This window comes from Pteropus vampyrus, unplaced genomic scaffold (genome assembly GCF_000151845.1).
Source record: "Pteropus vampyrus isolate Shadow unplaced genomic scaffold, Pvam_2.0 Scaffold72, whole genome shotgun sequence".
NCBI lineage: Eukaryota > Metazoa > Chordata > Mammalia > Chiroptera > Pteropodidae > Pteropus > Pteropus vampyrus.
The window spans coordinates 2,250,489-2,262,001 of record NW_011888853.1 but is presented as its reverse complement, the minus strand read 5'-3'; the positions used below and the strand labels follow the sequence as shown (position 1 = coordinate 2,262,001).

The following is an 11,513-nucleotide window of genomic DNA, read 5'->3' as shown; positions in this document are numbered from 1 at the left end:
AGCCAGTGCAGCTTGGAGCAGGCGGGAGACCAAGGGGTAGCTCTGGATTTGTCACCAGCTGTGAGGGCTCCCTCCCTGCTCTGAGCCTCAGATTCCGGTCTGTGTGACTGAGAAAGTGATCTCTCCCTTGCCTGCCTCCCAAGGACAGTTCCAGAAGCCAGGGCGCTTCACGGGTAGTAGCAGCGGCTGAGCTGGAGCACCTGGGTCATACCAGCTGCTCTTTACCTCAGACCCTCAAAGCCCTCTAGACCCTGGGGCTTGGTGTCAAGCTCAGTGAGGGCAGGTGTGTGTTCACCGGGGCCTGGGGCATAGGCAAGGTTGTAGAAAATGCAGATCCTGGAGGACTGCACTCATGGCGCTGTGTGACTGGCACCCCATTTTGCAGATCAGAAAATGCACCGAGAGGGTAAGCGATTCATCTGAATTCCCGCAGCGGAGCCAGAGCTGAGTAGCGGAGGGCTCTTGGCCCCACATCGTGCAGGAAGCGAAGGAGAGAAAAGGTGTGGGGCCAGTGGCCGCTCCAGGCCTCGGGGGCCATGCCTGCCTCCTCCCACAGATCCCTGTCCCCGGGAGGCGGCCTTGAGGGTCCCCACTCCATGGCACAGCTGGTGAGCCTTCCAGTCGAAAAGCTGTGTTTCTACGTGGTCCCATGGGCATGAACCCGTGAGCATCTGCTCCCTAGCACATGTCCGCCTCCGTGTCCTCCTGCGCAGATGTGCACGTGATGGAGTGCACGTGTGCCACGTCGGCTTTGTCCCCTCTGCACCCAGAGCCAGCCCAGTGCCTGCCAAACTGTCGGCTCTGCAGGTATTTGTCTGGGGCCGAGAGGAGACTTTTAGTCTTGACTTTTGTGCCCAGTGGTCACTGGCCCCTTTGTTCTCTCTGACACCAGTGACAGCCCCACCCCCTACCCAGGACCCCCATCTTCGTCTCGAGGATTCCGGCCCACTCACCTGTGTCATCGGAGACACTGGGCCTCTGGCTGCCAGCCGGGGAGCGCAGAACGTCATCGCTGTACATGAGGAAGCTTTCGTAGTCTCCCCCACTCTGGGCGTCCACAATGGGGATGTCCGGGATGATGGGGACTGTAGGGGTGGGCAGCGGTGAGTCAGGGCCCCAGCCTTGGCCTCCCATCCTCCCCGTCTTCCCTGAGCCTCCCCGCCCACCACTTACTGGACATGGGCCGCTTGGGCTGGGTGGCCAGGTTGATGATGGCCTCTCGCTCGGGTCCCCAGCCCGCCCCGTTTCGCGCCTTCACTGTGTAGCGGTACGGCTGGGACTCCCGCAGGTTCTCGATGAGGAGCATCCGCCTCTTGGGGCCATCCACCAGCACCTTCTTCATGGGCCCGATGGGTCCTGGGGCAGGGAGAGTGCTTCAGAGCGGTCATCCAGGTTCCGGCCCGGTCCCAGGCCGGCCTCTGACACAGGACTGCCTGCCGCACAACCAGGGGTCTCGGGGGACAAGGCAGGGAGGGAGCAGCTGTAGACCTCCTGCGGCATGCATGCCAAGCCCAGAACCTGGGCGTGACTGGTATAGAGAAGTGCCACCAACTCGCCAAAGGGCTCGTCGCTAAGGTAAGTGGCAGAGCCAGGACGAGACTCAAGTTGGCCCCAGTGTCACCTCTACTGACTGATAAATGGTACTGTGTCTTGCTCCAGATTGAGGGCGCTCTCAGCGCCTGTGCCTCACTGTCCACAGCCAAACCCCAGATGCTCTGTTGAGACATGCGAACGCCCACCCGGCTACCCTGTGGTCGGTCACATGGCAGGGATGGGAGGAGAGAGGCCGGCTCAAAGGAGCTTCACTTCTGGAAAGGCTGAGGCTGTGAGAGCTAAGGGTTGTACAGGAGGGCCCCCGGGCAGAGCAGAGGTTGAACAGGAGGGCCCCCGGGCAGAGCAGAGGTTGAACAGGAGGGCCCCCAGGCAGAGCAGAGGTTGAACAGGAGGACCCCGGGCAGAGCAGAGGTTGTACAGGAGGGCCCCCGGGCATCACCTCAACCGAGAGCAGAGGCCAAGCAATTCTCCTCCACTAACTCCTAGAAAGGTGGACACACAGCCCCCGGAGAAAGGAGGAGGACACCCCCAGCTGCTCTGAGCGAGTTACGGCCCCTAGGCCCAGGTGTGACGAGCCAGGGCTGGCCATGTTGGGAGATTCCTGGGAGACTAGAGAAATTCCCAGTTTCCAAAGAGATCCAAAAGAGGGTTCTGGAAAATGACACCTGATAAGCTTGATGTCCACCCCCAGCAAACGACTGGGGAGGTCTCTGATTAGGGAGGTCTCTAACCACGAGATGGGGGCTGCCCCTGGCCCACCCCCTCGCATCTGTCAGCCAATGGGAGAAGGGAGGAGGGCACCAACATGCCGATGCCCTCAGCCCCGGGGGTCCTATCTGCACACTCAGGCTGAAGCTTTGGGCTGAAACCATCAGGGATGAACCTTTGTGGAGATACGTGTCACTCCTGGGATTAAAGGCAGGGTCAGAGGAGGCTTCCTGACCGTGGTCCACACACAGACAGGTGTTGTAAACTCAGAATGAGCCAAGGACGTGAGCACTGCTCAGAAGGATATGCTCGGTCTGCCTGGCTAGTAAGAAGCCACGAGCCTGACGCCCAGAACTACCCAACCCCACTGCCCTCTGCTCTGCTGGGCCACCTGGGGGTCCTGAGCCTGACTCATTTAGGGGCCATGTGTTGTATGGGAGCGGTGAGCGCTCCATCCCTGGGACTGACCAAGCAGAGATGAGGGTTCGAGGAGGTGGTCCCTGCACGGGGTGAGAAGGGGCTACTTCCTTTGACTAACTCCTCATCTGGACCATTGGCAGGGGTCGCCCACCCTCCCCTCCCTTCCAGGACGAAAAAGAAAGAACAGATCTGCCAGATGCTCTGGCCTAGGGCCGCCAGATAAAATATTGCATAAAGTATACCAGAAAAAAATGTTTTTCTGAAATTTAGGGCATCTTCTGCTTCTATTTGCTAAATCTGGCAGCTCTACTTTGGCCCTAAGAGAACGGTGTGAAAATGAGCCACTCTGGCTACCTGTAGGGGAAGGTACCCCTGCCCATGAGCCCACTGTGCATGTATAATCTCAGGCCTCCGACCCCACCAGCCCTGGAAGCTTGGCCTTGGCCAAACGTGACAGCAAGCATAAGGGGGCTCATCCACTGACCAGGACAACACGGCCTCCTCCCCGCTCTTTGACCCCTCCCCTTCCACGGTTGCTGTCCCTGGGGACAGGAGGGGTCCAGGCTCTTACGGTTGTCCTCGTTGACCAGGCCGTAGCAGACCTCATAGGCCGTGATCTCGCCATTGGTTTCGGCTGGCTCAGCCCAGCTCAGTTGGGTCACGGTGGAGGAGACGACGTTGAAAGCCAGACGCCCCGGCTCACTGGGTACTGGGGGTGAGGGGGTGCAGGAAGAGCGCCGTCAATGGCAGAGAGAGGGCGGAGTTCTGGGAGGTAGGGGGCGGGGCTAGGCGCGGATGCGGATGGTCACCGCGAGGCCTCACCTTCCTGGTGGGTGCGGCAGGACACCAGGGAGCTGTAGGGACCCTCGCCCTGCGCCCCGTAGGCGCACACCTTCATCTCGTAGTCGCAATACGGGTACAGGTTGGTGAGCTCCACTGAGGGCACCTTGCTGTCGAGCAGGTGGGCTTCAGACTCAGAGTCACCCTGGATCCAGTACTTCACCTGCTCCCGGGGGAGGGGCTGGTCAGTGGAGAGCGGCAAGAGCCAGAACTGCCTGTCCTTCCATTGACCTCCCGGCTAGGGCAGAGCAGGGGTATCTCATGCCTGGGGTGAGGGGTGCATTCCAGAAAGGAGGCTAAATGTCTGAAAACTCCACGGGCATGGATAGGGGTTCCCCCTGTCCACTCGTGCCCTGCCCGCGGGGGCCAAGCATGCCCTCTTTGGTAGCCCTCTGCCTTGGGAGGCCACTTCCCCAGTGGGGTCCAGGCTTCACCATCCAGCTCCCTCAGGGCCCCCCCACCTTACCCTGTACCCTGCTGGTTTGCCAGGAGGGGGCAGCCAGTTGAAGTGGATCTTCCGGGACCCAGCAGCCTTGGCATTGGGGTTCTGTGGGGCGCCCAGGTCACCACGAGGGGATGAGAGTGATGACAAGGTCTGGCTCTTGAAGTTCCTGTCCAGGTCGTCTGTAGTGGGCAGGGCAGCCGGCTCAGATATTGAGGGGTGCAGGAACCCAACCTTACCTCCAGAGGGCGTTAGGCACTCAGCTGAACACCCAAGACTCCTTTCCAGCAGGGCTCAACTGACACCTGCCCTGAGTCTCTTGGTGGCTGGTGTCCCCACTGGTGCTGCAGAGGGCATCGCGCCAAGTTGGTGGAGGGCCCAGAAGGGTCTCTGGGGGAATGAGGCTTAGGAGGGAGATTGTCTGCCTCTCCTTCTCCCTCGGTAGCCAAGGGAATGTTCCACATAAGGACATTTGCTCCTTCTCTCCCCACCTAGGTTTCTCCCTCCTCTTCCATCTCCCCCTGCAAGCCTCCGCTGGGGATGGGCTCACAGACACCACCACACCGGAGACTGAGGACCTGCAAGAATTGTTTCACCCCTTCCGGAAACACCTGCATTTTAGTTGAAACTAAGGCTGAAGTCAAAAGGCTGAGCCTAAGGGTGGGATCCATAGTACCCCCTGCAGACTGGTGGCCACGACAGGACTCCAGCCCTTCTGGTTGAGAGTGTAGGTGCCAGATAAAATGCAGGATGCCTACCTAGTTAAATCGGAATTTCAAATAAATACCAAATATTTTTAAAGGATAAATATATCCCAGATACCGCATGGGAAATATTTATAGCGCAAATGTGTTGGCTCTTTATCTGGAATTGAAATTTAATTGGGCATCCTGTATTTTCACTTGCTAAGATCGGCAGCCTTTTTGGAGAGGGCCCCAGTCCTCCCTCCCCGCCTGCTTAAGCTGACCCCGGATTCTGCCCACCTTGGTCCCCGATGATGACAGTGGCTGAGTGGGGCTGGCCCAGGCGGGCCCCAAACTTGGGGTTGCTGAGCTGGATGTGGAAGCGGCGGGTCTGGCGGCCCCTCAGGAGGGAGTCCATCTCCTGCAGCTCCAGGAGCTTCACCTGTATCTCCTTCCAGGTCTCCCCAGGCTGGAACAGCAGCTCGCCCTCTGAGGGGACGTAGTCCTGGGAATGGGAAGGGGTCAGACCAGGCCCCGGGGGTGAGTCACAGCCACATGCTCCACCCCAACCTCATGGATACTGCAGAAACCACCATACACAGACTGTCCCACATGGACACACGAAATGGTTCAAGTTCATATAGCACCCCCTGTGCATCACGTAGGAAATATTAGCTCGTTTAATTCCCACAGCTGTGTGAGGTACAGAGATGACTGTCCCCATTTTATAGATGGAGAACTGAGGCATGCAGAGGTGAAGAGACTTGCTGCTTCTCCGAGATCTGAACCAAGGCACAGAGAGAGACAGGGTTGCACAACAGATCTGGAGAGTTCCACACAGGCAGGCTGTCATTCTTGGGGAGCTGAGATTTGCAGGGCCCTCCCAGGGTGGGAAGAACTGTGCCCCTACACTGTGGCTCTGAAGCCTAGGATTCTGCCAGGCCCCAGGTGCCTCTGGGTGGGGCACGTCCATTAGCTCCAGCTTCCTACTTTTAATGCCCCAGAGCTTTGCTGAGTGTCCCAGGATGAGTGTGTCTGTCTGTGCGTACATGCGTGCAGTGAAATGTGCAGGGATGCGTGAGAACGCCTTTTCACATGTGACCACGAGGTGGCGCTCCACAGCAACATTTCAATTCCAGGCAGGGCGAGCCAGGCCTGCTGTGCAGACCCGGCAAATTCAAATGCTACGAAACCCAGAAAGTGAGCCGGCAAGTGTAAGAAAAGCAGGAGTCGCCTGCAAGACAGCTGACCTCGCCTGAGGGTCGCTTCAAAAATGTCAAAGGCAAACAAGACAGAGCCAGGGAACTGTTTTAGATTAGAGGAGACTAAAGACGTGACCACAAAATGCAATGCCAGAACTTTGGTTCCTGGATTGAGGAGGAAAAGCTATCGAGGACACGTCAGGACATGGGAACATGGGAGCTCTGAATATGGACTAATTATCAGGTACTAATACGATGCGAAATTCCCTCAGGTCGGTAATAATGGTGTAGTTTTGTGGAATGATCTCAGCAGGTGCCTGCGGAAGTGTTCAGGGTCTACATGAAGCTTACGACTTTGAATAGTTCAGTAGATAAAACTAAACAAAACACAACTCCTTTCCTTCCTGTCTGCAGTCACAGTTAACTACAGACCTGGAGCTACATCTGTATCTATATCATGCAAGTCTACGTTTGTTTCTGTAGAAAGAGAAAGCAGATATTAACAACTGGTGGATCCATGGAAAGGGGTAAATAGGTGCTAATTTCATTAATTTTTCCATTTTTCAGTAGGCTTAAAGTTTTCCAAAATAAATCATTGGAAAATAATAAAAATATTTTAAAAAGAGTTAAGTACCAAAGCATCTTCATAAAAGCGTAACAAAATAACCAGAATCTCTCATATAATATGGCCTCTTCAGTGAAATTTCTGGACATACAAATTCTTCTTTGGCGTTTTCACTGGGAGGTGTGGAGCAGCAATGAAAACTATTCCTAGCAATTTAAAGAAGAATCGGGTGTGGCCGGGGGCTGGGACCTGCTGAGCTCACGCTCTCCTGCGTTTGCTAGGAGGGCCTGCGTGCCCAGTGAGACAAGACTTCATTACTTTTCGAGTGAATTTTTGATATGAATAATTTTAGTTCTTAAATGTTGGGAATAAACTCGGAAAAAGAGACAAACAAACCCGTAGGCCAAACCAGGCACATCTAGTGCCGGGCTTGGCTGCTCCTTGGGACTGGGGCCCAGTGACAAAGGAGACACAGGCTCACGCATTCACGCCTCTGCCCTGAGAGGCTGCTCCTGAGGCTTGGCCCTGGGAAGGGCTGCCAGGCAGCAGTCACAGGCCTCGGGGGGTCTACCCGGGGGACAGGGGGGCTGCGATCTCACCTCAAGAGCTGCGGCAAATGGGGGTGTGCATTCCTCTAGGAAGGGTTTGGGACAGGGGCCACGCATAGTCTGGACATGTCCCTGGCCTCAGTCCCTGGCAGCCATGTGGCATCACCCATGCATGGTGTCCCTGGCACTTTTGATGAGCAAGATACCCCTGTGCAGGGTGGGAGGCACAGGTGGGTGTGTCCTTGGGAGGACAGCCAGGGGCACCGCCAGCATCCAGGGACTCAGGCAGCTGCCCTGTCCCGCTCCCACTGGGCCCTGGGATCACCTGTGACCCCGGGATGGAGCCTTACCCGGTGGCCCTTTGCGGTGACGTCCTGTGTGCGGTACGAGACCTGAGACTTGCCGCTGTCCAGGATGCGCCGGATGACGGGAACGCGGGCCACTTGCTCCCCGCCGCTGACCAAGTACTCTGGCTGCTCAAAGGACACTATCCCGCTGGCTGCAGGGGGCCCGGGCAACAGTCAGGGGGGCCTGGCCTCGGTCCCTTCTCAACTCCCGCCCTCCCTCCGGCCCAGCCCAGCCCAGACTCCAGGAGTCTGCTCATTGCCCTGGCCCCCACCCACTCCCTGGGGAGGGCAGAGGAAGGGGACGGAAAATTTCTCCAGAAAAAGTTGAGGGGCTGGAACAGTGTCGAACAGACATCTCAGAGGGATCAGGGCAGAGAAAAGAGGCCAGGTGGGGGTGCAGCCTGAGAGGAGGCCCTGAGCCCAGGGAGCGGGTAGGGAAGGCAGTGTGGATGGCTGGTGCAATGCCTTGCCTACCCTCTAGATGGGTTTGGGCAAAGTGAACCCCCAATTCCTTCCTGCTCTGATGTCCTTGCATTCTAGAGAAGTCCATTCAATACCCCCCAGTTCAAAGGCCAGATGGGAAAGAAGAGGGGAGGAATATGGGGTGGCTGCAGGAGGACCCAGCCCCCTGGGATTATAACAGAAGCCCCCACATTGAGCGCTTGCTACCAGAAACCGTGCAGAGCTGGGACCCTCACAAGAGCCTGATGCTCATTTTACAGATGGAGAAACCAAGACTCAGAGAGGTTAAGTGAGCTGCCTGGGCCACATGGCCAGGCCTCACTTCCACATGGATAACAAGGGGCCCCAGAGCCCCCTTTATGCACCCCGCTTCACCAGCCCTGACCCACCTTGCTCCTTGATGATGGTGATGTTTACCAGGCGGCGGCCCAGGGTGGCTGTGCCCATGGGCACATCGATGGCTTCCACCAGCAGCTGCTTCTCGTCATCATCCTCGGGCCGGACAAAGAGGGGCACCCGCACGTCCACCAGCTCCACGCCCTCCTGGAACTCCACCATGCCCCGGGCGTCTGTGCAGGTGTGGCGGGGGGGCGGTCAGACAGGGGGCAGGAGCCACGCGGGGGTGGGGGGAGGGTGTCAGGGAGCCGTGAGGGGAGCCTGCCCACCTACCCTGGTCTGCAGTGAGGGTGTAGTAGCCGGGGGCCACCTTGAGCTCGTGGAAAGCCCCCTGTGCCACGTGCTTCTCCGTCAGCTTCAGCAGGGACTGCTTGGCCGAGCGCGGTGCCATGAGCACCGTGTCTACGATGGTGTGGTCCTGCCTGGGGGTGTCAGGTGGGGAGGTGTCAGGCTGGCCAGGAGGCTAGCACTTGTCCCTGCCCACCCCTCCTGCCTGTCTTCTCCCTATCAAGGGACAAGATACGGGGCAGAAAGAAAGAGCAGGGTCTCCTGAACCAGGCAGTCACGGAGGCCCGCGCTGGTCCCACCACCTCGCCCTGTGGCCTCACCAAGTCCCCACACCCCCCTGACCCTCAGCGTCCTCATCCGTGAAATGCGGCTACCCAGCAGAGGTGCTGAGGGTGTAGGTGCTGACGCCAGACTGCCTGGGTTCAAACCCTGGACCTGTTTCTTAATTGTAACCTTGGCAAGTTACCTAACCTGAGCCTTGGTTTCCTCATCTATAAAATGGGAAGAGCAATGGTATCTCCCCAGCCGGGTTGATGAGATGGTTGGATTAGATGACCGTGCTTGCGAAGCCCTCAGAACAAAGCCCGGCCTGTCGTCAGCAGTCCAAACGGCTCTTACTGACGGTGGCGTGCTCAGGGGAGCTGTATTCATTATTGCACAGTTCTGTTCTCTCTGCATTGAGCCCCCCCCACCCCCAGCTCTCCCTCTGCAGGGCTAGGTCTCAGGGTACGAAATGGTGTGTGACCCGCTGGACCCCAGAGGAGGGAGGGAGCTGGGCACGGGGACGCCCTGGTCCTGTGTGGTCCACCTGCTTGTACAGGGGTCTGGCTCATGGTGAGGGCTTCACATCAGTATTTCTTGAATGGAGGTCCCAACTCATGACAGACACATATGGCCCTCCCTTCCTCTGGGATGGAGATGGGGCAGGGAGTGGGACTGGGGCTGCCCCACCCGTGTGTCTTCGACTCACTTTTTCCCAGCGTTGGGCTGCTGCCTGTGGGGGACAAAGAGGAGACTGTGAGCCAGGTGGTCCCTGGGGCAGCTCCTCCACCCACCTCAGGCACCCAAGACCCACCGGAATTTCGTGTGCTGGAGCTTGTGGGCGCCTGCGACCTGTCTGTACACCTCATTCAGCTGCCAGGCAAAGGGGGGCCGTGAGGCTGGGGCGCTGGGTGAGCCTCCCCACCCAGAGCCCCCCGGGCCCAGAGGACCTCTCAGGGTTGGCTGGGGGCACGCCCACGGCCTCGTCCCCTTCAGCAAACATTCATGGGGAACAGACCCCAGGATGACTCCACACCAGGCACACATCCAAGGGAGCCCCTCTTTCCTACCTGGAAAAACCCAGGTTCCCCGGCTGCTTTCCTGTCGCCCTCCCACCCGCCCGCACCGTGCCCGTGCCCAGACGTGCCGGCTGCCCAGGGATGGGCTCCTTCGGCCCTTACGTTCTCCTCCACCTCCTGGCGGAGCTGGTCACACTCTCGCGTGTCAGGCTTCAGCAGGTTCTCGGTGCAGAGGCGGGCAAGGCGCAGCGACAGCCCGTAGGGCACTAAGGGCAGGTAGGGGCGGGGGTCGTCAGCCCCCTGCATGGCGGGCACCACAGCAGCCCCTCCAGGAGGCATGCCAGGATGGGGGGTGAGCGGCTGGCTGGGCGCCTGAGGCTTGCAGTGCCATCAGGAAGGACAGAGAGTGACCAGGCCTGTGCCTGCACCCAACACCCAGAGAACACAGGAACAGCGTGATTCTGGACCCGGGAACAGCAGTGCACGTGCCCCAGGCCCTGAGGGCAGCACGGAGCACGGCCACGCCCAGCCCCGGCCCTCACCCAGCTCCGTGGGGTTGGTGCTGGCGGCATGGGTGGCAAAGCCAGGCCGCTGCACGTTGTTGGTGACCTTCCAGCGGACCATGTCACGCCCCTTGAGGTTCCCGCTCCGCAGCATGGGTGTGTCCAGGTGGTCTGAGGCCATCAGGTTCTCCCGCAGCATGTAGTGGTCTTCCTTGAAGCCCACCATGTGACCTGTGGGACAGGGTTCTCAGCATGGGACCTCTCTCCAGGCCTTCCCTGCCACACACCCTCCGGTGGGACCCCAGGGCCTCCCGCCTCTGCTCCAGGCTCGGCCCTCATTTCCCCCTCACCGGCCCTGCCAACGCCAGCCCGTACCTCGGTTGCAGCAAGGGAGAAGTCCTAGGCAGGCCTAGGGGACAAGGGGTGGAGATGAGGGCTGGGACAGCTGCCAGCTCGGGTAAGCCCCTCGAGTCACCACCTCCCCAACCACGCCAATGATTTGGAGGGGCCACAGTGGATCCCCCCAGACACCAGGACATCCAGGCAGTCTCAGAGATCTAGGTGTGGGGCACAGAAGGTGGGGACAGAGGGTTCCTAAAATTTGTGCCATGGGGTGCGTGGTCCCGACAGATGCTCTGTGAGGTTCTGCGATCAAACCCATTTAGGAAGCACTGGATTCATTCCCCACGGCCCCCGCACAGTTTCACTGGCATGCAACTAGATCGAAGGCTCTGAGAAGTCCTGCAGAAGCCCTGAGATCAAATGTATTTGATAGCGGAACTTTTCCTCTGTAACACGCTAACATCCCACAACATGGAGGTTACCACACGGTATCGCCTCTGACCCCTACAGTTCAGCGTCCCATGCCGTGCCTCCCTCCACGCCTTCCTGCCTCTGGTCTGGTCTCAACAAAACTGTCAGGTCCTGGTGGGCAGGGCCCTCCCTTCCCTGCTGGCTCCCATGGTCCTTTGCATGTGGCTGACCCCGGGACAGGTGATCTCAGGTATCCAGCCGCTCATGGCCGGCAGAGGCGAGGGGCTGGGGAGGACGTGGGTTGGCCTGGCCTCTGCCACCTGGGAGGACCTCAGCAGGGCAGTGGGGACGCTGGTGAGGGGTGGGGACCGCGGGGGCGCTGTCACCTTGCAGCAGGCACAGTATTTCCAGCAGAGCAGCAGCAGCAGTGCCAGCAGCAGCAAGAGGAAGATGAGCAGGGGGATGAGCCACCAGAAGGAGCCGGGAGGGCAGTCTGGGAAGGAAAGAGGAAGAGGAGGAGGA

At 59.0% G+C, this 11,513-nt stretch overlaps 1 protein-coding gene across 1 annotated transcript in view; it reads right to left on the bottom strand.

Annotated features, from left to right (window-relative positions):
• Positions 1-11,513, bottom strand: part of ITGB4 (integrin subunit beta 4) — a 28,237-nt gene that overhangs the window by 4,014 nt on the left and 12,710 nt on the right. Inside the window, exons 17-31 of the mRNA XM_023531617.1 lie at positions 11,378-11,486; positions 10,614-10,647; positions 10,278-10,469; positions 9,898-10,001; positions 9,531-9,589; positions 9,426-9,449; positions 8,441-8,589; positions 8,161-8,340; positions 7,313-7,461; positions 4,948-5,152; positions 3,989-4,146; positions 3,505-3,685; positions 3,254-3,391; positions 1,174-1,356; positions 888-1,085 (exon numbers count right to left, since the gene is read on the bottom strand). Of these exons, the coding sequence (XP_023387385.1) occupies positions 888-1,085; positions 1,174-1,356; positions 3,254-3,391; positions 3,505-3,685; positions 3,989-4,146; positions 4,948-5,152; positions 7,313-7,461; positions 8,161-8,340; positions 8,441-8,589; positions 9,426-9,449; positions 9,531-9,589; positions 9,898-10,001; positions 10,278-10,469; positions 10,614-10,647; positions 11,378-11,486 (2,063 nt within the window). The remainder of the gene's footprint in view (positions 1-887; positions 1,086-1,173; positions 1,357-3,253; positions 3,392-3,504; positions 3,686-3,988; positions 4,147-4,947; positions 5,153-7,312; positions 7,462-8,160; positions 8,341-8,440; positions 8,590-9,425; positions 9,450-9,530; positions 9,590-9,897; positions 10,002-10,277; positions 10,470-10,613; positions 10,648-11,377; positions 11,487-11,513) is intronic.